The sequence below is a fragment of the Colletotrichum scovillei genome (assembly GCF_011075155.1).
Source record: "Colletotrichum scovillei strain TJNH1 chromosome Unknown Contig00009, whole genome shotgun sequence".
NCBI lineage: Eukaryota > Fungi > Ascomycota > Sordariomycetes > Glomerellales > Glomerellaceae > Colletotrichum > Colletotrichum scovillei.
The window spans coordinates 1,676,474-1,700,104 of NW_023336267.1; the positions used below are offsets into that span (position 1 = coordinate 1,676,474).

Here is a 23,631-nt window from a genome sequence, read left to right on the forward strand (position 1 = left end):
CCAAGAAAGCCGACTGGCGAAGTGACACCCCAAGGCTCAAACTGGGAGCGAGTACCTTAGGATGCGACATGTCCCGGTGAAGTGCTGTGGATGCGGGGATGGCCCGCTAGAGTCTGCGCTGAGCTGCTGGAGCTTCAAGCTGGAGCTTCTGCCCTCGACTCGAGCTGCCCTTCCACTGGCCCAGTGGGCTAGGCTCCCCGACAAGGGGTACCGGGGAAAGGCGGGCAGAATGAGGGGCACCCGAATGGGGGGATTGGAGTTCGCCCTGGGGGGATGGGGTCCAGTGATCCTCTATGATGGAGGGGCGGGCAGACCACGGACGAGAAGCCGCGCGAGGGGGAGACGGCGGCCTCTGCCGTTGCGCACAATGGAACGAATGACCTGCCCTGCATGCATACCCAGTTAGGTACATGCAGCTCAAGGGACACCTTATCCATCTTGTTGTGTCTGCTCAAGGTACCTTGGCTGGTGAAGCTGGTGGTGGTCCTCAGTTGCGGACGGGCGAACGGGACGTCTTGAGGATGGGACTTTTCTTTCCCTTGTATGCTGTTTGGCGTTCTTGCTCCAATGGCCTCGGGCTAGAGAACAAGTCCCATTCTACCTGACCATCCGTACCTTATGGATAGTGCAGCCTTTCGTCCACTGTTCGGTATTCGTGACCCAGCACATGTCACTGTATTCCCAAAGATACTTCCGGAAAGATGGGGTCACCAAGCAAGCAGTGCTCTGTTTCAAGTACCTTAGCCTTACCTTGACTACGGATACCCTTCCGCACAAACAGCGATCCATCCCCTGGCAAGGCACATGTCGCATCAGTTCATCCAGTGGTGGACTTGATATCTGAACTGGGCAAACTGACCTGATGGATGAGCTGAGCCTGGTGTCTCTCCATCATGGCCGTTGCCGTCGTTGCGCCCGCTGTTTGTTCTTTGAGGTCTGAGTCTCGTCCAAGGTACTGCCGAGTCCAGCGATTCCATACGTTGACTCTTCTGTACTTCTTGAGAAGTAAGGTACTTGCTGCTCTCGGCTCTTTGCTGGCAGCCAAGTCGATTCCAAGCAGCTTCCATTGCCTACCAAGTACCTTTGGTATTCCTGTTCCTCGGGATATCCTCTCGGCAGCCCTTGTCCTCTTAGGTTCCCCCTCCTCGTTTACCTATGTTTTACGTACCTTTCTCTTGATCCCCTTCACACTTTCACATACTTACGCACGCCGCCCATCCACTCATTACTCTATGCCCTCCACCCTCACCTTTCACCTCACCTAACATCAGGTCACTCTCTTCTCCTCACTACATCATCGTTCCCCAAATCCTGTGCAACCTCAACTGTGCTGTTTCTGCATCTCCTTACACCTACACATACCCATACCTCTATCTACCCTTACATACATACCTTGCCTCTGCCTGCAAACGGAATTCTTCAGCAAACAACGTTTCGAAGCACAGCCGTTGGCTCAGTCTTCCCCCTAGTTCCTACACATTGCCAGTATCGTTATCAAAGAAGTCAAAGAGACAAGGACCTCCTCCTCCACTTCTTTTAGCAGTTCCATGTCGTCCGGCTCAGAGTGACCCTTAACCCCCGTCATCCCCGTCATCCCCGTCCCAAAGTCACCGCACCCGCCCCGAGAGTCACACCCGAGGGGTCCCGCCTATTTGGGCGTAGAGCTACTGCCACGAGCTGGAAGCATCACGCGAGCTGCCTTCCTCCACGCTCTCTCTTTCCACGCCACTCAATTCATCTCCAGCTTCCTTCTCATGCCTACGCGTTTTCAGCTTCTACAACATCCTTTTCCTTCTGTCTCGTCATAACGACTTCCTGCTCAGACAACTACCAAAAAGAGAGAGAGAACGAGAAAAGACACAGCGTCAAGATGCCGGCCAAGACTAACGGCATAGGCATTCAGGTGGAGGATACCAAGATATGCGTCGTCATGGTTGGTCTGCCCGCTCGGGGCAAGAGCTTCATCGCCCAGAAAGGTGAGTAAATATTCCAGCTGCGTATTTCTCCAGAGAATATTCAGCAAACGACCCAGCTGCCACTTTGGCGCATATTCGCAGCGTCGATATTCCGATTATTTGACACTGACTGGTTTGGCTCAGCGCAACGCTACCTGGGTTGGCTCTCCATCAAGGCAAAGACCTTCAACGTCGGCAGCTACCGCCGCCAGGAGGACGCGCACCCCTCGGCTGACTTCTTTGACTTCTACAATACCGAGGGCGAGCGCAGACGTCGCGCCGCGGCCGAGAAGGCCATCGAGGACATGCTGGCCTGGTTCCGCCAGGGTGGTGTAATTGGCATCCTCGATGCCACCAACTCCACCAAGGAGCGCCGCAAGTGGGTTCTCGACATCTGCACCAAGGAGGGCATCGAGGTCCTTTTCGTCGAGAGCAAGTGCGACAACGAGAACCTCATCATGGCCAACATTCGCGACGTCAAGACCACCTCGCCCGACTACCAGGGACAAGACCCCGAGGAGGCCGCGCTTGACTTCCGCAACCGCATTCGCAACTACGAGAAGGTCTACAAGACGCTTGACGAGGATGGTGACGAGAACGAGTACACCTACCTGAAGATCATGGATGTCGGCAAGCAGGTCATCATCAACCGCATCCAGGACTACCTTCAGAGTCGCGTTGTCTACTACCTCATGAACTTGCACATTCGTCCTCGCTCCATCTGGCTCTCTAGAGTATGCATCACTGACTTTGCGCTGTTGAGTCTTGGCTAATGGGAAACAGCACGGAGAGTCCATGTACAACTTGGATGGTCGCATTGGTGGCGACACTACGCTCTCTCCTCGTGGTGAGCAGTACGCGCGCAAACTTCCCGAGCTCGTCCGCGATTCAGTTGGTGTAAGTCATTTCACAAAATGCTCTTTTTCGTCTAAATTGCTGACCAACCCACAGGACGATCGTCCCCTGACCGTCTGGACCTCGACTCTCAAGCGCACCATCGCTACCGCTCGCTTCCTCCCTCCTAACTACAACCAGTTGCAGTGGAAGGCTCTCGACGAGCTCGACTCCGGCGTCTGCGACGGCCTCACCTACCAGGAAATCAAGGACCGTTTCCCGGAGGATTTCGCCGCCCGTGACGAGGACAAGTACAACTACCGCTACCGCGGCGGTGAGTCGTACCGCGACGTCGTCATCCGCCTCGAGCCCATCATCATGGAGCTCGAGCGCAGCGAGGACATTCTCATCGTCACCCACCAGGCCGTGCTGCGCTGCATCTACGCCTACTTCATGAACAAGAGTCAGGCCGACAGCCCCTGGATGAACGTGCCCCTGCACACCCTCATCAAGCTCACCCCGCGCGCCTACGGAACCGAGGAGGTGCGCTACGAGGCTAACATCCCCGCGGTCAGCACCTGGCGCGGCAAGGGTTCCACGGCCAAGCACGAGAACCCCATTGCGGAGTGTACGTGAAAAGAGTTCTTAAAATTGGTATGTGGACCAAGATTGACTGAAGGATTGGAATAGGAACTCGAAGGAAATGGACGCAGGCGTGTCTGTCTTGTGGTCACGGTCTCTGTGACGAGGACAGTTCGAGGTCGATTTGAGACCTGCGCACGCGAAGGGTTTCCTTTTTTCTCTTGACGACGACGATGTTTTCAGACTCCACTTTTCGGCATATTCCACTCGGTTCACGATGGCGTTTAAGGACAACACGGAGAGAGAGAAAAGATGACCTATTACAGGGACGGCGGCAAAAAAACGCGGAGAGTGGTGGTATATCACGTCGGAGGGCATCCGACACCCATTCTCGATGGAACAAATCACCTTGCTTTTTTTTACTGGACCAGACGAACGTCAACACGGCGACCGCATCACCCTGTTTACACTTCTCACCCAGAAGTGGGCTTTCACGCTTTCAGAGTCTTGCAGTCACCGTCGCAATGTTTCTGCGGTCCGGGATCACAATTACTTTGCACTTGCTCAAGATCCTACAACTACTCTAGGACAAATGTTTTCAAGGTTCGACAATTCACAATCAAATGAAAGGGAACGAAAAGGGGAGGGGACAAAAATTGCACCGATCGGACGGGGGGTTACGCAGGCGGTTTGAGTGGTTGCGGACACCGGCATAGAGGTTCGGGTTGGACCAAGGACCGTTTGACATCCGTTTGGGTGTGACGAGGGACTGGACGGTGGAAATTTTCCCTGACCAGTCTTCTCTACTTGTTCCCTTTAGTTTCCCAGTTTCATAGCTTCATGATGAATGTACCTACGTTAGGTACTAATTACGTTCTCTTTCGATTCCGTGACTGACATCAGAACTGCTATGTTCTTGTTCTTACCGAGTGGAAATTGGGCATGATTGAAGATGATCTTAATCAAGTTGGTTTGTGTGACTGTCCTCGTCCAGTTGCGTATAACGAGCCACATAGGAGCTGGTTGGCAACTTCCAAGCCAACCTCAATAACTATATGTCGAGCATCTCGGCAAGGATTCGTGATCGTCTCAAGCTGTGACCCTTGGCGATGGCCTGTATTCCAAGAATTCGGTGATGTCTACATTGCAGTGACCTTGGAAAACAGATAGCCAAACACAACGCGCAAGTATCTCGTCATCGAGAAAATCCGAGTTTCCTGTGAGTCATACGTTGGAAATAATCGTTCGAGGTGGCTTCTACCGTGATGGTCTCTAAAAAGCTTGAATCACATTCCAAGCTCTGCTCTAGAGGCATAAAAGGCCGGGACGTCTACATTCAAATTGATGGAGGCGTTCATGAGGCCCGCCTTTCCATGAGTTCAGCACCCGGTACGTACCTTTTGCCCCGCATCGCATTCCACTCGGAGTGGATTAACCGCCTCCGTTATCAGCCCAGACTTTTCAGACCGATAAGAAAAAAAAATTCCCAGGCGGGAGAGGGTCGACACTTTTGGTAGCAGCTTGAGAGAAGTCCCTTCTGGCCGCCTTCACTGCACGGTTTTCTACAACGCAATTCTCGCATTGCAAAGAACCGCCACAAAAACCACACAAGATGGACGCCGCCACGAGCAAGAAGAGAAAGTCACGCGACTCCAATGGCGTGAAAGTCTCCAGCAAAAAGCGAGCCGCCGAGGCAGAGGTCCCCGCCGCCACGACGACCGCAGAGGCCCCCGCGAAGAAGTCCAAGAAGGTGAAGCGCAGCAAGCAGCCCGAGCCGGAAAGCGACAATGAAGAGGAGAAGGAGCAAGTCGAGGCCGGCAGCGACGCCGAGGATGTCGAGAACGAGGAGGAGACGGCCGCCGCCAACTTCAAGACGGCACAAGACGACGAAGACGAGGGCAACGGCTCCGACCTCGACGACGACGTCCACGCGCCCGCAAAGGACACCGCCGACGGCGAAAACGACATCCCCAACGCGCAGCAGCTCTCCCTCCCGCCCGCCGCCGGCGCCGAGGCCCACGACTTTGCCGAGCTCAACCTCTCCGAGAAGACGATGAAGGCCATTGGCGACATGGGCTTCACCAAGATGACGGAGATCCAGAGGCGGGGCATCCCCCCCTTGCTAAGCGGCAAGGACGTCCTGGGCGCAGCCAAGACGGGTTCCGGAAAGACGCTCGCCTTCCTCATCCCCGCCGTCGAGATGCTCAGCGCCCTGCGCTTCAAGCCGCGCAACGGCACGGGCGTCATCGTCGTCTCGCCCACCCGCGAGCTGGCGCTGCAGATCTTTGGCGTCGCGCGCGAGCTGATGGCGCACCACTCCCAGACTTACGGCATCGTCATCGGCGGCGCGAACCGTCGCGCCGAGGCGGACAAGTTGCAAAAGGGCGTCAATCTGCTGATTGCCACGCCCGGCCGCCTGCTGGATCACCTGCAAAACACCCCCTTCGTCTTCAAGAACCTCAAGTCGCTCATCATCGACGAGGCCGACCGGATATTGGAAATCGGTTTCGAGGACGAGATGCGGCAGATTGTCAAGATTTTGCCCAAAAACGACCGCCAGACGATGCTCTTCTCCGCGACGCAGACGACAAAGGTCGAGGACCTGGCGCGCATCTCGCTGCGCCCGGGGCCGTTGTACGTGAACGTCGACGAGAAGCAGGAGCACAGCACCGTTGCGAACTTGGAGCAGGGGTACGTGCTCTGCGACGCGGATAAGCGGTTCCTGCTGCTGTTCTCGTTCCTGAAGCGCAACTTGAAGAAGAAGGTCATCGTCTTTTTCAGCAGTTGTAACTCTGTGAAGTACCACGCCGAGCTGCTCAACTATATCGATTTGCCGGTGCTGGATCTGCACGGCAAGCAGAAGCAGCAGAAGCGGACGAATACGTTTTTCGAGTTTTGCAATGCCAAGCAGGGTACCCTCATCTGCACCGACGTTGCCGCTCGTGGTTTGGATGTAAGTCACACTCTCTCACACACTCATGGATGCAATGGTGTACTAAAAGAACTCGTAGATCCCCGCAGTAGACTGGATCGTCCAGGTCGACCCCCCAGACGACCCGCGCGACTACATCCACCGCGTCGGCCGGACCGCCCGCGGCTCCAACAGCAAGGGCCGCTCCCTCATGTTCCTCCAGCCCAGCGAGGTCGGCTTCCTGACGCACCTCAAGGAGGCCCGCGTGCCCGTCGTCGAGTTCGACTTCCCCGCCAACAAGGTCGCCAACATCCAGTCCCTGCTCGAGAAGCTCATCAACCAGAACTACTACCTCAACAAGAGCGCCAAGGACGGCTACCGCAGTTATCTGCACGCGTACGCGTCGCATTCGCTGCGCACCGTGTTTGACGTGAATAAGCTGGATCTGGCCAAGGTGGCAAAGAGCTTTGGCTTCTCGACGCCGCCGCGGGTGGATATTACTGTCGGCGCGAGCATGAGTCGGGATAAGAAGACGCAGGGGAGGAGAGCGTATGGAAGTCAGCCTAGGAACCAGCAGAGTGGTACTGGTGGGTTCTATAAGAAGCGGTGAAAGGGAGTTTGAGAGGGGTGGGATCAGTGGATGATGATGAAGAAGATGAAGAAGAAAATGGGAGGAAGAGGTTCTTGTTATTGCTGAGATGGCATGGTTCCTGTGAGAATAGATTTTGGTCAGCACGGCGTCGCGTTCATCAAAAATCATGATGGTCAAAAAATGGTAATTGGGACTTTGATTTGTTTTACAAGATTTGGATCTGTTCATGATATGTCATTGTGAAGTAAAGACTTGAGAGTCTGTGACAGGGCGAAAGAGCATCGCCTTTCATTGTCCACTCTTGACATGTTCTCAACGCGTCTAAAGAAGCCAGAGATATACAGGAGACCCATCGAGCTCGATGTCTACCGGGTGGATGAGATGCACTCATCTTTCAGAATGAGGCTAGCAAGCTCGAGGCCAGTCTGATTTACTGTACTGAGCAAGTTAGTCGGACGGTCGTGGCCAGGGAGCCCGGGATCTGATGCATTGTGGATATACAGAAGAGCGTACCAGAATACTCTATTGAATCTATTCTTCCACACCGGCCACATGGGCTTCAGACCGGGCACCTCCTGCCTCATTCACTCCGTCTCTGTACCACATAATTCTCAATATCTACACCATCCAGACGAAAGCTCATATGAACCACATCACCAACCCATCCCATCCCACATCTTTTTTTCCCTCCCACCCAGCGCTCCTTCCTTTCTCGAGAGATTTTTTTCTCAACTTTACTTTTCTCTTTCCTGGGCTGCTGCTCGACTTTCCTTTCTTCTGATCCATCCATCAGCAAGAAGTCAGTCGGCTTTTGATAGAAAGGGACCATCGACGGCAGGTCGCATACAAGCTTCACCCTTCCAACCAACAACAAACGAATCACCAGACTCACTTTCTGTCTCCCGTCTTACCGGAGTATCGAGAATCAAAGCCAGCTTCGAGCAAAGGAAACAAGTCAGAGAATCGACAATTCAACGACAGCTAAAGAGTCGCCTCGATACTCAAGCAAACGAGGCAACAGCCCGGAATCCAACTCCATCCACAGCCACTTCGACCTTACTTTCTGCTCCCCTTCTTTGAGTACAATCTTTCTGTCAATCAGACAATCCAAACCGGATCCAAACTCACGAACACAGACACGGCGATCAAGGAACTACAAAATACTCACTCGACGAGCAACAAACAACTCTCGCTCCAAGCTCACACAGCTCAGCACACATTATCGTTCACCAGCAAACCCCCACCATCCGCAAAAAAGAAAAGCAGTACCAAGTCATTCAAAAGGAGCACCAGAAAAGATGTGCACCTACACCTACACCCTGCACACGGCCTGCATGCACAAGCAGTACCAGAACATGATGGAGTGCGTCCGCACCCGCACCGGCGACAGCACCACCCGATTCGGCACCTACAGAACCCTCCACGGCGAGCTCACCCTCAACAGGCCTGTCCACCTGCCCGAGAAGGAGCCCTTTGACATTCCGCTCCGGGAGTGTCGCGCTCGGCCCCGGTTTGCCACCCGCCCCGTGTCTGGGCTTTGTGTTGCTTGTAAGAGGGCAGAGAAAGAGAGGCGGGCTGCTGAGGCTTTGAGTAAGTTTTTAGTTTTGCTTTACTATTTGTCTTTGATTGTTTTTTTTTCTTCTTCATTTTATCAAAGATGTCTGTCTCGATCTTGATTTGGCAATACTACCTTGCCTAGAACTCTATGTATAGAGAACATTTGTCTCGAAGAGTATATCCAGTACTACATCTCTACCGTGAACGGATCCCTATTATTCACCATTCTTCTCAATACGCATATACCATGCGGCGTACTCGCTTGGAGATGATGACTGACTAAGGCCGGTGATGTAGAAGCTGAGAAAAAGGCGGGGGTTGCCGATATGCCGGCGGGTGTGAGAACCAGCATCATGGGGTTGGAGACGCTGGTTGCTGCCACCAAGAGGATGGATCTGGAGGATTGAGGGCTATGATACATAGCCGATCACCACCAGATCATCCTCTTGGGGGCAGCAATTGGTGATGAAGTTTGGAGTGGCTTATAAGGGCGTTCATTACGGAGAGCAAGGGAAGTGCGTTTTTTGGGACCGTTGGGATGGACTTTAGGAATGATACCCCCAAATCGGAGGACGAGTTACGACATCAATTGAGACTTTTTGGCCTTGGTGAGAATGATCTCAGTTCCACGTCAATGTTGATATGATACGAGATGGTGATGGTGACGTTGAATGATGGATGTTGGTGATGGAGGCCGGCGCCGAAGTGACACGGACGCGTGGGGCAATGGAAGACGGGGAAAGGGACTGTGGGGGAAAGAGCACCGAGGGGAGGGGGATCGGCGGGTCCATGCTTTCTTTTTTCGGGGTTGGCACCTCAGTCTGACGGTTCAGGGTCGGTGGCTTGCACTTGGAGAATGCGCCAGCCACTGATTTCTTCCAGAGGCGACCTCCCGTCTCCAGAGACAAATTGAAGACTGGCAGACTTCTCGATTGATGAGTGTGTCTCATTGGATGTGTTTGATTACTTCCCCAGAGCTGATTGAGCTGGCCCAAAAGAGGGGTCTTGTCTGCCGCCGTCGTACTACAGAAACGACACATGACACTCTGGGCGCTAATTGGCGAGCCATGTGCTACTTGGATCGTCTGGCGTCTGTCAGATTTGTTCTGGATCCCGGTCTACGTACCACTTTCACCTTCCACGCCTACCAAAGGTACCTGGGTACGGATCGTCCGAGGTGTTTAATGCCACTGTCTTTGTACCTAGGTAGAATAGGTAGGTAAGACGCATAATGCAGGATTTGGTCAGACTTTCAAGAGGAACGCCAGCCACCAGACAGATCAACAGCAGGTTCGTCCCGTTGCTGGAGCGTTCATGCGCAGATCGGTGCAATCATAAGATGGGCAAGACGATATCAGGGGTTCAAGAAAGCGAGTGTGACGGTGCCAGCCAAACTCAATTGCTTCACCTCTGATGCTCTGACGGAACATGAATACCTTCGTTAACTTGCACACAGGTACGAATAGAGGTACCCTGACCTGACTGCCCCCCCCCCCTTATCCACCTACCTCGAGTCCTTACCCCGTGCACCTCGCACCCACGAAGAGAAAGTACCCCGGCCTCAGGTGACAGTGATGGATCCCAATCCTTCCAACATGTTGGATTGCGCCAACACCAACAGGTATAGGTGCAGATGCGGTTGCAGATTGCAGACACCCAACGACGCGCACTCACACCCTTTTTGCCTCTTACAGCCCACCTCAGTACCTGCCTACCTTACATAGTGTGTGTACGAAGTACGGAGTACGAATGCGCCTTTAAGCCTTGCAGCATTCGCTGAGCCCATTCCCATTCCCATCCATCATTCCATCCCGTCCCCCATCTTTCCTGGCTCAGGTCCTCCCCCGCTTGGCCCCGTCGCAATCCACCAATACATCATACCTGGGCAGGCACCTCACCTCGCAATCCCACGTTTCTACCTACCTATCTCCGTGCGCCCACCCCCATAACTCCAGCCGCAGCCAATTACTACCTTACCTACTGCTACCACTTACCTCACTACTCCCACCACCACCACCACTACTACGGCTACATCCTCACAGCATCACCACCCGGCGAGCTCACGTACCCGGCCACTCGTATACCCTTCCCTTTATAGCATCGCATCGTCCTTTTCCCCCATTGCATTGTTTCTTCTTTCTTGCATGCGTAATCCGTAATCGATCATAACCCCCCCGCGCTACCGCTCGAAAATGGCCAAGAAAGCGCGCCAGAGAGTCAGCTATGGTATGTCCGTCGTGTGCATCTTCTGTCCGTGCCGCTTTGCTCTGCTGCTGGTGCTCGTGTGCCCGCTGCGCTTCCGTCGCATGTTGGCTGAGGCCGGCGACCGCAACCCCGCACGTCCGCCGGGATGAGCACCTCGAGTCTTGACTTTGATCGCGAGACTCGGACCTGTCTGCAGTGTTCCCGAGAATGTCAATGGCCTCGCTTGCTAACCACATACGGTCAAACAGTCCTCGAGCTCCCAGCTGGTTCGCAAGGTGGCGGCCACAGACTAGGCGTCAATGGCCTCGCCGTCGACAAGGACAATGGCATTCTGTAAGACCCCGAGACCGCGATGCGAACCGTAGCCCTCCTGCTACCACTTACTACCACTCCTCGTCTCTGCGCCGCTACCCGCTGACACTGCTCCGCTCGCAAACAGATACTCGGGAGCCCGCGATGGCTACATTTGCGCATGGGACCTCAACCTCAACCTCCAGACCGGCGGAAGCGTACCACCCCCCGAGACCAAGACCAAGACAGCCTTCCGCTCCCAGACCCAGGCGCACATGGCATGGATCAACGACATTGTCCTCGCCAACAACAACTCAGCCGTCGTCACCGCCTCCAACGACCTGACGGTCAAGGTCTGGCGCCCACACTCCGAGACGAACGATATCGCCGCGACCATTGGAGGGCACGCCGACTATGTCAAGTGCGTTGCTACACCCCCTGGCGGCTCCGTCAACTGGGTTGCCTCGGGTGGTTTCGATCGCAAGATATACCTGTGGGACCTGAACGGAGGAGGCAAGACTCTCGAGATCGACACACAGGGCGACGAGGTTGCGGAGAAGGGCTCCATTTATGCCTTGAGCGTCGGCCACAGCATCATGGCCAACGGTGGCCCCGAGTCGGTTGTGCGCTTATGGGATCCTCGTTCCGGCAAGAGGGTGACCAAGTTTGTCGGCCACACGGATAATGTGCGCGGCGTCCTGCTCAACGAGGCGGGCGACAAGGTGCTTACGGCCAGTTCCGATCACACGATCAAGCTCTGGAGTGTCACGGCTGGACGTTGTATGTACACATTCACCATGCACGAAGACAGCGTCTGGTCACTCTTCTCGGATGACCCTGAGCTGGGCACCTTTTACAGCAGTGATAGGTCCGGTTTCGTTGTGAAAACGGACGTCCGCGGGAACCTTGAAGACCTCGACGACGGAATTTCTGTTGCTGTCGCCCACGAATCTCACTCGATCAGCAAGGTCGTGGCGGCCGGCGACTACATCTGGACGGCAACTAACACTTCGTCGATTAACCGGTGGTCCAATATCGACACAGGCCCTGACCTGCAACTTCCCGAGGCCTTCCAACGCCAGCGGGCTGCATCGACGGCTTCGAGAACTAGACAACCCTCGAGTCCTCCACCTGCGAACCCCCCGAAGAAGGAAATCTCACCAAGATCGATCTTGCGCATCTCCAACACGGCAACATTCCCAGTGCAAGCCGCTCCTGGCCCAGAATCTCCACCGGCAGTTGGAAATCATGTGCCGCACGGGACCGAGCCTATCAACCAGAACCCGGAGGAGACCATTGAGGGTCAGTTTGGTTTGGTCAAGCACAGGCTTTTGAACGACAGGAGGAGAGTTCTGACGCTGGACACGGCCGGTGACGTTCTCATGTGGGATCTCATCAAGGTATGTTGGCGGCTTGTGTGGCTCGAGGATGAATAACTAACCCTCGCAGTGTAAACCAATCCAAAAGTTTGCAAAAAAGCACCTAGAAGACGTTGAGATTGAAGTCAACACCACGGAAGCTGTGGCTCCGTGGTGCTCCATCGACATCAGCTCCGGAAGTCTTACTGTAGTTCTGGAACCGTTCAATTGCTTCGATGCAGAGATGTATGCGGACGACCTGGAGTTGGAGGAGCCAGTAGAGTTCCGAGAGGACCAGAGAAGTAAGAGGTTTGGGAGTTTGAGATTGATCATATACTAACCGGTTCCTAGTCAATCTCGGCAAATGGATCCTTCGCTACCTGTTTGCTGGCTTGATCGACGAGGAAATCAAACGCGATGAAGCGTACCGTGCCACGCTCAACGAAGCCGTCGAACGGAGACTGCAAGCAAGCCGTGCAAACCCTCCATCGTCAATAGCGATTCCTACCGACAATGCATGGGATGAGAGTTCGGGAATGACACCACGTGCGAATGGCTCTCACTACCCCATGACACCTGGCATGGCTATTGGCCTCGCCACACCGGGGGCTTCTGGACGCCTTCACGACGTGCCAGAAGGAGCAGCCACTCCATCCAGTCCCCTCGACAACAAATCATCTCAGTTCAGCCGGCCGTCAACCGAGCGAGAAGACTATTTTACAAGCGCCATTGGGCCGATCGAAGGCGCTTCGAAGCCTACTGCAGCACCCGCAACGCCTGCCGAGCAAACAGCAGCTCCCGATGCCAAGACTCCAGTAGACGCAGGCAAAGACAAGGAGAAGGAGAAGGACAAGGAAAAAGACAAGGACAAGGACGCAACCAATGGAAAGTCGCCCAGCACACCGTTTGGCAAGAAATTCCGCATGGGCATGGGCATGTCTTTTGGTAGCAAGAAGAGTGGACGATCGGCGTCGACCACTGCGCCGGAGAAACCGGCTGTGGTGGACGAGAAGGCTGAAGAATCCGAGGCATCATCAACCCACGAGAAGGAAGTCGACGACAGTTTCCTGGGCGCCATCCAGAAGATTCGCAATGATTACGACAAGTCACTGACTGAGAATCCCGAGAAGCTCATCGAGACAAAGGTTACGCCAAGCTTGGCAAACGACACACCGGTGCTCAAACTACCTCCTGGTACAAAGGTTGTTCTCCAGGAAGAGACGACTGGTGGAAGCGCCAACATCTATCAGGGCACTGTTGAGACAGTCGGCCAGGGGGCGGATATCATTGAGCAATGCGGTCCCATGTGGTTGGGCGAGGTGCTGCTCCAGAATCAGATCCCTATCAAGGAGCCTGTCAAGGTCTCATTCGTCCTTCAGCCATGGCAGAACAGCCTGCCCGACATCGCGACAACGGATGGCAACAATCGTCTCAACGCTAACAGGATGTTACGTGTCAAGAAGATCTTGGCGTACGTTGCGGAACGCATCGATCCCCAGCCAGAGAACCCTGAGCCTGATGCTCTCCTGCCTCACGAGTACTTGGAGCTGTACTGTAACGAACAGGTAAGTGTCCTATGCATGCGCCCTGTTCGACCTCTGCTAACCTGGCTTAGTTGCTACCCATCACAATGACCCTTGCAACCCTACGAGCTCACATTTGGAAGGGTGGCAACGACGTGCAGCTTCACTACAAGGCAAATGGGCGCAAGGAGATCAAGGAGATCAAGGAGATCAAGGAGGCTCCCAAGGCGGAAACCGAACCTGCAGCGGTAGCACCGTCAGCAGCGGAATCTGACCCTGCACCATCGACAGGCACCGCAACACCTCCAACGACAGGATAGTCTCTGTCTCTAGTGGCAGGGTGGTGGCAAGGGAGACCACACCTCCAAGTAAGCTTGCAAAAGATACAGCCACCGCAAAGCTTCAAAACCATGAGTGTGGTAAAGAAAGCCGACCAAGAGCAGTACATGCAACCTGCGCCTTCTGAACTAACTCCGCCACGATCATGGGGGACATCTACGGCTGCCTCGGCCTCGCGATAGTCTCGAGTGGTAGACAGGGTGCGTCCGACCAGGGAGTGCCACTGGCATAGAGATGGCACATGGACCACAAAGTACAAGTGGGCATTTTCGTCACGAGAGTTGCATGTTGCTGTACGACGTGAGTCAAACGGCCATGGCCTGTGATGTCTAGTCAGTACGGGTATAATGGCGTTTTTCAGTAATGTACATAGCGGAAAAGTTGTCAAGTCGCAGGCAGCCCTTCTGGCTGCGTGCTCGAAGCGTATGTTTATACAGCAGGAGGGCAAGTTGAGGGCCCCCAAATACAGAAATTCTTTTTCCCTTTTCACATGGCCGGTTCGCCGTCTATCCAGCGCATTATGAAATGCGCGCCTCTATGCTTGTTTGCGAACAACCACATCCCATCACACACTTCCAAGGAATTGATTAAACTGTTGTTATATCACGGCGCCGGTCAAGGTGTTTGACGCAAACTGATAGCTGCCGAGGAAGATGGACCCCCCGATGCTGATCCACATGACCCTCGGCCCGATACCCGCAAAGAAGGGGCGAATGCCGTGCTCCTTGTAAATCGTCCTCAGGATATCGCCAATCTTTTCCTTCTGCTGGCTCAGCATCACCCTCGTCTTGAGCACGTCGAGCGGAGTCGTAATGCCCGCGGCCGCGGCGCCAGCCACGCTGCCGTACAGCGCGCTCTCGACGGCGCTGACCTCGTACTGCGTCTGTTGTTTGGTGTTGGCCCCCGTGGCCGGGTCGATGTCGAGCTTGTAGTTCTTGGCCTGCTTGCGCTCGCGGCCCCAGCGCTTGAGGCGTTCCCAGAGGGGGAACTGGATTATGGTGAAGGGGACCTCGCGGAGGACGGTGATGGACCAGCCGCGGTAGAGCTCGCGCCAGACGGCGGAGAGGCCGTTGCGTCCGGTCGGGGAGGAGTATTGGGAGAGGATGGAGCGGAAGGCGAGGAGGGAGGAGCCGCCGTGCTGGCCTGCTTGGGCGCGCTGTTTTACGACTTCGGTGGGGACGCGGATTGCGCAGGCGGCGATTTCGCCTAGGGAGGCGGCGAGCATGTGGGTTGCTGGGTCGACCCAGGCTGGTTTGGCCGCCTTTCCGTTTGTTGATGATGATGATCCTGAGAGGGCGAGGAGGCGGGAGTGAATGAAGGATTTGGAACCCTCGTAGGTGCAGAAGAAGAAGGCGGCGCCGGGGGCGGAGCCGACGACGGCGGAGCCGATGCCGCGGTAGATTCCGGTGAAGCCGCCGGAGGGGAAGAAGCCGGCCGAGGACTGGAGGCGGGTTTTGAGGGTGTCGAGGGGGAAGAGGGTTAGGTCTACTGTTGTGCCTGCTATTCCGCCTGCTAGGAGGGCTGTTGTGAAGGAGGGGGGTTGGTTTGCGGTGGACATGGTTGCGGTTTAGGTGGTTTATGTGAGAAGGTAGATCTGGATTCGCAGAGAAATCGGCTTCTTTCTCGCTCTCTCAATGCCTTCGATGAGGTATGGCTCGGGTGGTGGTGGTGGCTTCGTGGAGGTCGAGATCGTTGGGTCGCGTGCTCGGGATTGCGCCGAGGATTAAGAGGTCGACGGATGTAAACCGACGGCAACCGAACGAAAGTCAATTGACTGGGATATGCAAAAGAACGGAAGGCCGCAAGAGGAAAGGGCCTAATGCTATGACGACAGAAAGTGCATCTGCGTCAATTGAGAGGGAGACGACACTTGGAGTGAATGACGGAGGAGATGAGATTGGTATCGTGAGGTATTAGATATCGGAGCTCAATCGGTCCCTGTACGTAACGCGACAGAAAAAAAGAATTGGCAGGGGTCTTTGCGCTAGAGCTCCGACTCTCCGAGGTCTGCAATGCTCTCGCCGCTCGGTGAGGTGGGTTATCAGCGAGCGCGGGGCCCGGGGGAGCTCCCTTATCCTTATCGCTGCTCCTTGACACAGGCTCCCAGCTTGGGAAATCTTTCCTCCGAAGAGCCCGAGCTCACAGGTTCCGGCAGTGGGGGATTTAGTCGGTTGAAAGCTCCATTTCCCTTATCCCATCGTCACGTTGGAGACTGCCAACCGTTGATTCGTCAATTGCATCATCCCAAGAAACGGAAACCCACGATAGCTTCATCGAACCCGACACACAACACAGGACAAAACCACAACGACATAGAGGCGATGGAATGGCCTTCACAACCCCCCCGATCGCGACCGCAGCGGCGACCGCAACAGCAGCGGCGGCGGCGGCAGCCCACCACCTCATCCTCCACCCGGTCCCGAAACCCATAACCTTTCTCGAGTTCTTCGACGCCCTCCGCGCCGCCACCCCGCCGCGCTTCCCCCACGCCCGCACCGCCCAGCCGCGCCGCATCGGCCTCGCCGTGTCAGGCGGCGTCGACTCCATGGCCCTCGCGCACCTCTTCAACCAGCTGCGCGAGATCAACCCCCTCATGCGCGTCGTCGATAACCCGCTCGCGAAAATCTCAGCATACGTCATTGATCACGGCCTGCGCGAGGGATCCCGCGAGGAGGCGCTGGCCGTCGTGAAGGAGTTGCGGAATTTCAGGCATATACGGCCGCAGTGGGACACGGTGAATTGGAAGGCTGAGGGTGTCACGGGCGATCCGAATTTGTTGCCCAACGTCGAGAGTCTCGCGAGGAGGGTGCGGTACAGGCGGTTGGGTACGCTGTGTCTTGCGATGCACGTTGAAAGTATCTTCCTCGCGCACCACCAGGATGATCAATACGAGACCGTGCTGATGAGGCTGCTCGCTGGCCACGGCAGCCGCGGGCTGAGAGGCATGCTCAAGGCCGGGAATATACCAGAGTGCTACGATATGCACGGCGTCTACGAGAGCGGACATGTCGACGACCAGATGATGCGGATGCCGCAGATCAGCTTCCGGCCGCCGAAGCGGGACTGGAGGCACATGCGGCGACAGCTCGTCTCGGAGCTGGATCTAGAGTTATACGGCGCCGAGTTGAGAGCCGGTCTGCAGACGGGATGGCATGAGGGCCCTTACGTCGGCGGCGAAGACGACAGCGCTGGAAGCGACTGGCTCTTCTCCGCGGCGAGTTCTGCGTCCGCGAAGGCGAGGGCCGCGGCCGCGGCGCGGAACATGACGAGGATACGCACCGAGGATGCCGGGGTGATGATTTATCGCCCGCTACTCGACTTCAGCAAGGACCGGCTGATTGCGACGTGCGAGGCGAATAACGTGCGCTGGTTCGAGGACGCTACCAATAAAGACGTGACGCTGACGACGAGGAACGCGGTGAGGCACATGGTGCGGAATCACCGTCTGCCCGCGGCGCTGCGCAAGGAGAATGTGCTGAGGATGTCGGCGCGGTGCGGGGCGAAGCTGAGGGGTCTGGAGCAGGAGGCTGAGAGGTGGATTAAGAGGCAGGCTATTGCAGAGTTCGAGCCGAATGTCGGGACGCTTGTCGTTCGGCTTCCTGAGCTGGGTGTCTTTGGTTCCGGTCCGGGACGCGGGCGCGAGAGGGGCAGGAAGTCGGTCAACGATAACGTGAGGAGGGAGCTCCGGCTCGCGCATCGGAGGGCCGTCGCGGGGTACGTCGTAAAGAGACTCGTGGCCTTCGTCTCGCCCGACCGGACCCCGCCTCAGCACACATCCCTCCAAAACATCGTCGCCAAACTCTTTCCCACCCTCGTGGAAGGCTCACCCTCAACTTCAACACCGCCACCGCCACCAAAAGCCTTCAACCAAGCCTCCATCCTCTTCCTCCCCCTCGGCCCCTCAAAATGGTACCTCGTCCGCGAACCCTACCCTTCCTTGCACCCGCTCCCGCAGACGACATTCACAACGACCTCCAACATCAGCGACAAGCACCGCCACCCGACCTTCCCGCCCACGCAGTGGGAGTCGCCCGAGGACGCAGAGTACATGTCGCGAGAGCGGCTCGCCGCGCTGGACCGCCTGCCGCTCCCGCAGCCGCGGTTCCGCGAGACGAGGAGGTGGTACGCCTGGCGGCGCTTCAAGCTCTGGGACGGCCGGTTCTGGATTCGGGTGAGGGGACGGGTGAAGGCGTATTTCCGGATCGCGCCGTTTGCGCCGATTCACGGCAAGGCTTTCCGGGAGGGTCTTGGAGGTGATGGAGGTGAGGCTGCTACTGCTGCTGGGGGTGCAGAAGAGGGGGAGAAGCGGGAGAGCAAAGAAGACGAGGAGGGGGTCATTCGCGCCGCGCCTGGGCTCGGCATTACCGGCGGTCGCGGCACCAGCAGCGGCACCACCACTAGCGCGGCTGACCGCAGGGCTGAGTTCGAGGGCATACTGAAGCGGTTCGCGCCGGGGAAAGTGCGGTATACGCTCCCTGCGCTGTACGCCGTCAACCGCGACGAGAAGACGGGCGAGGAGGTGCTGAGGATGCTTGCCCTGCCGACATTGGGCGTCGGATTACCCGGCCTCGAGAGGTGGGTTCAGTATGAGGTACGGTACCGCAAGGTCGATATGGGCTTGTTCGAGCGCGAGACGATGGGTGGTGGGGGTCGTATACGACAGGGACGAAGCGGTAGTGGGAGTAGCAGCGGCAGTGGGAGTGGCAGTGGTAGCGGTCGTAGAAGCCAGAGCAGCAGCCACGCCTTTGCCGGGGGTGCTGTCTTAAGGAGGCATGTTTTGGCGGATAGCACGGCGGAGGAGAGAGTTTGGAAACGGATTAGCGGAATGAGAAGGAAGAAGAGGATGATGACGGCGGCGGTGTTGCGGAAGAAACAGGTTGAGGAGAAGGAGAGGAGAGCAAGTTTTGGTCTGAAGTCTGCTTAAAGAGCATGAGCATGAGATACCCCCCTTATTTACTTACATTTACCTATATTTATCTACAATCGCCTACAGTGTCGTGATGTATGAGGAAGCATAGAACCCAGTCACCATGAGAGCGAAGATGGATGAAAAGCGCCAATGAAGTTTGATTGCTCTTATTTGTATTTCAAGTATAAAAAGGAAATGAAATGCTCGAGGCTTATGATTTTCGCCTCGTCGGTATTGGCCAAGAAGATTGCTCAGTTCATCTTTGCTGAGCTTCCTCGTCCTAAAAACGCCGTTGAAATCCATTCCATCCATCGTAACGACAGGTATTAAGGTATATATGCCCTTTTCTCCACCCTCTTTTTGCTCTTAGAGCATAGCAAGACCACGCATACTTGCGTAATCATCTCGTCCACGTATTTCCCGCATACATGGGGACGACATCTATCACAACCCCTTTTCTTTACCCAAGAATAAGCAAGTCCTTGTTCTGGCTTACTTCTCCTCTCCGATGATAAGAACCTCATCGCCAGACACACTCCCCAACGAGACCTGACAGTTCCACGCCTGACCCTTGTGCGCGTGCACGGCCTTGGGCCATTTCGTCCGGCTGTCGATTTTGACGTCCTTGCCGAGGATGTTGATCTTGCCGCTGATGCTCTCGGCCTCGACGGTACCCTCCCAGGAGGCAGGGTACTTTAGCTCCATGCTTCCGCTGACGGAGCCGTGCGAGGACTTGAGGTGACGCATGGGGGGTTGGTCCCTGATCGAGACCGCGCGCTCCTGCTCTGAAGACGCCGTGATGGCATCACCAAAGGGGTGGCGACGTACCTCGCGCCAGGCGTCGTCCAAGTGCCGACCGCCAGGCAGCGGGATGCGCTTCCACGGCCCGGCGCCGATGGGCGTAAACGGCACGCCCGGCATGCGCGGGATCTTATCGGGGATGGGCAGCGGGTTCGTCGGGATATCGACGGGCTCATCCGGGTTCGCGCGCGGCTTCTCACCCTCGTACGCGCCCTCGGTGCCGAGGATCTCGACCCAGATGGGCTCGAGGATCTTCACGGCCGTGTTGCCGGATTTCGTCTTGGTGTGCAGCTCGGGCTCCGCGACGGCCTGGAGGAGGCTGACGTTGTAGACGGGGAGGAACTCGGCGGCGATGTCGCCGCTGATGCTCTCGGCGACGGCGGCGGACGAGAAGGCGACCCAGGCCTTGATGGAGCCGGACTTGGTGTCGATGGTGGTGATGTAGTCGCGCGGCGGGACGACGGTGTCGGGTTTGCTGCTCTCCGCGGCGGCGGCGAGGGGTTCTTTGACGGTGATGTCGCCCGAGATGGTGGCGACTTCGAGGACGGCGGGGCGGGGGCGGGCGTCGAGGACCTGTTGGGGCGAGACGTTTGTGATGATGTCGCCCGATTCGGAGTTGATTTTCAGGGAGTCGTAGAGGGGCCAGGAGCCGACGATGTCGCCCGAGATTGTCTTTACGAGGATGTCGCGGGAGTTGAGGTGGTACGTGGCGGGGACCTCGACGGGGGAGTGGACGTCGCCGGACATTGTGCCGATCTCGAGGCCGTCCGCGAGGTTGACGGAGAGGTCGTCGACGACGCGGACGTCGAGGTTCATGGCCATGAGGAGGACGTGGCGGAGGGAGGCGCCCTCGGGGACCCAGACGGTCGCGCGGACGGTCATGCAGGGCCGGCGGGACTGGGTCCATTCGATGCGCTGCGGGGTGCGGACGATGAGCTGCTGCTCCGCGTTCCACTCGACGGAGACGTCCAGGGCCGGGTCGTTGGAGACGACCTCGAGCTCGATCGAGGGACCGGGGCGGCCGGCCTGCTGGCGGCGGATCACAAAGTCGCCCGAGACCTGGGGCTGGTAGCCGCGGGAGGGGGAGTCGTTCTCGACGGCCTGGAGGACGCTGATGTCCTTGTCGGCGGCGAAGGTGAGGTCGAAGAACTTGGGCTCGAAGCGGTGCTCGGTCTGGAGGCATGTGCTCGATGGACGCCAAGGGACGGCTTCGCCAGGCTCGGCGGGTTTGGAGGGGTCACTTGGCACGGGAGATCCGTCTTTGATGGGCAGTCCGGTGACGGGGTCATATTGCTGGGGAGGCTCCTTGGCAGGAGACTTTTCAGATGGCTACGGGTTGTTAGTTAGCTTCATGTAAAGGTAGTAGTAGGTGTAGATGTAGATGGAAGTTTGAGACGCACCGCATTAATCACAGTCGAGGCCAACATGCTAAGGAATCCCGTCAAGGTGAAGAAGACCAAGGCGGCAAGCAGCACCATCTTCAGCGTCCGCCTCGAGGCCCAAGGGAACTTCTTAAGAGCTCTATCCTTCCACGACGGCGGAGGTCTAGGGTCATGATCGTCGTCATTGTCATCATAGGGCACGTCGCCCATGCTCTCGGGGTCGCGGCCAAGCAGGCGCCTCTCTTCTTCAGGTGCGCCCATGTTGATGTTGTTGTTGTTGTTGTTGTTGTTGGCCGTCCTCGAGATGGTGTTGAAGGTCTGATAGTTTCTAAACTCTGTGGGTGATGACGAGAGCGGGGACGTGGGCGATGGCGTGTAGGCAGGTGGTGCCTCGCTGGGGATGCGAAACAGAGAGGCCGGGTTGTTGGAGGAGTATCTCGAGTGAGTCTGGGGCGTGCGCAGTGGAGCGTCTGTGGAGGGCGAGTAAGGTGTATAAGACGACGAGCTCTGGGCGGCGTGGGAGTGTGAGTGAGAGTGGGAATGGGAGTGGACGTTGGAGGTGTAGGTTGTGTGTGATGGCGTCGCCTCGCTGTCCGCGGCGGTAGAGGAGGCCCCGTCGTCGTAAAAGTCGTCAATGGCCGAGACGGATGACGAGGTCCTCCTATGTGTTGAGGAGTAGTGACGTGATTGTGCTTCTATGTCGTCGTCGCCGTTGTTGTGATGGTGTTGGTGGAAGGATGTGTTTAACCTTGTCTCTTCCTTGGCTTCACGGTCCTTCTTTGACGACGAGGAGCCTTGCTCTTGTTGCTCTCGCTGCAACAGCGAAGGGTCTTGGACGAGAACGTTGGGCACATGCGGTACGGCGGCGGACGTGGGGAACGTCGTCGCGTCAGTGACGTTGTCCTCGCTGTTGTGGAAATGAGACTCTTGCTGCTGCGGAGGGTATATTCCCCCGGCTGACAATGAAGTGCTGCTTTGGAAGTAGCCGTCTGTAGGCGACAGGTGGGCGTCGAGACTGTCGTCCGGGACTTCGTCAAAGTCGGAGTCGTCGGCGGAGTACAGGTTGTCGGAATACGGGGCCGGCATGGCGGCGGCTTGTTACTATTTCAGTCCCTTTGATCCCTTCTTTTTTGTCTTCTGACAGAGTCCCCTTGGGGCCTTTGGGGGATTGTCTGTGCTCTGTGGGATACAACCGTTTTGGAGTAGGTATAACGTTTTGTTCCCTTCGTTTGGTGGTTCTGTTTCTTAATGCCGGGTCGCCTAATGTTTGAGCTTTGCCCCTTGGGACAGGGCACGTTGAGTCTCTGACGGGGTAGACGGTGGCAGTCTGGCACGCCAAACAGTGACAGCAAGTGACAGCGACTGAATCGTGAAGGGGACTTGGCTGATACGCGCAGTGTCGAGGGCAACGGATAGAACGGACGCCAAGAAACGGAGTCAAACAGTTTCGGCGACGGGGCTCTCGTTTGCCTCAGAGCTTCAGCACCCCTCTGTGACCGTGAGTAATGCCGTTGCTGTTGGCTGACTGATCAAACAATGTATGAGTGAAGTATCTCTCTCGCGTGTCAGTAGATGATTGCACCTTGTCAATGACAACAGGAGAGACACGCGCGCCGACGTAAGATGAGTGATAATAGGAAGGAGGATACAAGTCGGGGCCACGAAGAAGTGCGCGTTCACACTCGATTGAGGTAAGCCGGAGGGGGTACGATGGGAGAATAGAGGGGAAAGTTACGAATACCGCAGATGAGGGACGAAGAAGAGAGAGCGGGAGAGATGGAGTTGAATGGGATTGACAGGAATGGCTTCACAGAAAGAGGCTAGTAGGAGTTGAGTCGGAGCCGAGATTGAGACAACCCTCGCAGATACTCAGAGACAAAGCGAGAGAGAGGGAACCCCCAACCACCTACGGATGGATACACGAACGAACTGCAATCAGAATCCACAAGACCGAACCCGGTCGGGTCGCCGAAGACGCAAGACATGCGTGAACAAGGCAGACGCCGCTGCCCGCACGCCGTCCCCGGCGGGCCTGCACCCGATACGGTGGAAGGATTCACTCGACATCGCGAAAGAGGGGGGGCAGACTCGTAAGCCTGCAGATCAGGGCAACGATATGAGACCAAGTAACGGCACCGCGGACAACGGCAGTGTCGGGGACTTGAATTGCTACCAAGCGCAAGATGCACATTGTATGGTGTGAACCATCTCAGTCTCTCTTCGCCCCCTGGTACCCAGTCAGTCCTGCAGTATCCGCAAGGCATTACTGCGTAGTGTAGTCTTCAAGTCACCAAGTCCATGGCAGCACGGCTTCTTGACTCTTCTTTCGCAGCATTGCTTGCGTGACAGTAACACGCTTATTGCGCAGCCAAACGAAACAGGAAGCTCGTTA

At 56.4% G+C, this 23,631-nt stretch overlaps 7 protein-coding genes across 7 annotated transcripts; 5 read left to right on the forward strand and 2 right to left on the reverse strand.

Moving 5' to 3' along the window:
• Positions 1 to 234: 234 nt before the first annotated feature.
• HER10_EVM0008908 (6-phosphofructo-2-kinase) lies at positions 235 to 4,238 on the forward strand. Its single transcript, XM_035483079.1, has 4 exons — positions 235 to 1,976; positions 2,100 to 2,689; positions 2,739 to 2,852; positions 2,907 to 4,238. Exons 1-4 carry the CDS (start codon positions 1,871 to 1,873, stop codon positions 3,423 to 3,425), a joined length of 1,329 nt encoding a protein of 442 aa, XP_035329785.1. The 5' UTR covers positions 235 to 1,870; the 3' UTR covers positions 3,426 to 4,238.
• A 489-nt stretch (positions 4,239 to 4,727) lies between these two features.
• HER10_EVM0006246 (DEAD/DEAH box helicase) lies at positions 4,728 to 7,045 on the forward strand. Its single transcript, XM_035475837.1, has 2 exons — positions 4,728 to 6,324; positions 6,383 to 7,045. Exons 1-2 carry the CDS (start codon positions 4,984 to 4,986, stop codon positions 6,890 to 6,892), a joined length of 1,851 nt encoding a protein of 616 aa, XP_035329446.1. The 5' UTR covers positions 4,728 to 4,983; the 3' UTR covers positions 6,893 to 7,045.
• Positions 7,046 to 8,172: 1,127 nt separating this feature from the next.
• HER10_EVM0000994 (uncharacterized protein) lies at positions 8,173 to 8,838 on the forward strand (the record flags this gene model as incomplete). Its single annotated transcript, XM_035470758.1, has 2 exons — positions 8,173 to 8,464; positions 8,729 to 8,838. 2 exons carry the CDS (start codon positions 8,173 to 8,175, stop codon positions 8,836 to 8,838), a joined length of 402 nt encoding a protein of 133 aa, XP_035328821.1.
• A 1,387-nt stretch (positions 8,839 to 10,225) lies between these two features.
• Positions 10,226 to 14,634, forward strand: HER10_EVM0010633 (WD domain-containing protein). The gene is made up of 6 exons (XM_035480086.1): positions 10,226 to 10,657; positions 10,885 to 10,969; positions 11,076 to 12,327; positions 12,377 to 12,587; positions 12,637 to 13,850; positions 13,901 to 14,634. Exons 1-6 carry the CDS (start codon positions 10,624 to 10,626, stop codon positions 14,126 to 14,128), a joined length of 3,024 nt encoding a protein of 1,007 aa, XP_035330013.1. The 5' UTR covers positions 10,226 to 10,623; the 3' UTR covers positions 14,129 to 14,634.
• A 111-nt stretch (positions 14,635 to 14,745) lies between these two features.
• On the reverse strand, positions 14,746 to 16,050 carry HER10_EVM0001547 (uncharacterized protein; the record flags this gene model as incomplete). Its single annotated transcript, XM_035471291.1, has 1 exon — positions 14,746 to 16,050. The coding sequence occupies exon 1, from the start codon at positions 15,703 to 15,705 to the stop codon at positions 14,746 to 14,748; it is 960 nt and encodes a 319-aa protein (XP_035328887.1). The 5' UTR covers positions 15,706 to 16,050.
• A 282-nt stretch (positions 16,051 to 16,332) lies between these two features.
• HER10_EVM0004061 (PP-loop family protein) lies at positions 16,333 to 19,091 on the forward strand. The gene has a single exon (XM_035473718.1). The coding sequence runs from the start codon at positions 16,474 to 16,476 to the stop codon at positions 19,069 to 19,071; it is 2,598 nt and encodes an 865-aa protein (XP_035329172.1). The 5' UTR covers positions 16,333 to 16,473; the 3' UTR covers positions 19,072 to 19,091.
• A 304-nt stretch (positions 19,092 to 19,395) lies between these two features.
• Positions 19,396 to 23,003, reverse strand: HER10_EVM0007950 (uncharacterized protein). Its single transcript, XM_035477488.1, has 2 exons — positions 21,258 to 23,003; positions 19,396 to 21,186 (listed from the first exon to the last, which is right to left on the reverse strand). Exons 1-2 carry the CDS (start codon positions 22,323 to 22,325, stop codon positions 19,549 to 19,551), a joined length of 2,706 nt encoding a protein of 901 aa, XP_035329672.1. The 5' UTR covers positions 22,326 to 23,003; the 3' UTR covers positions 19,396 to 19,548.
• Between the last annotated feature and the right edge of the window lie 628 nt (positions 23,004 to 23,631).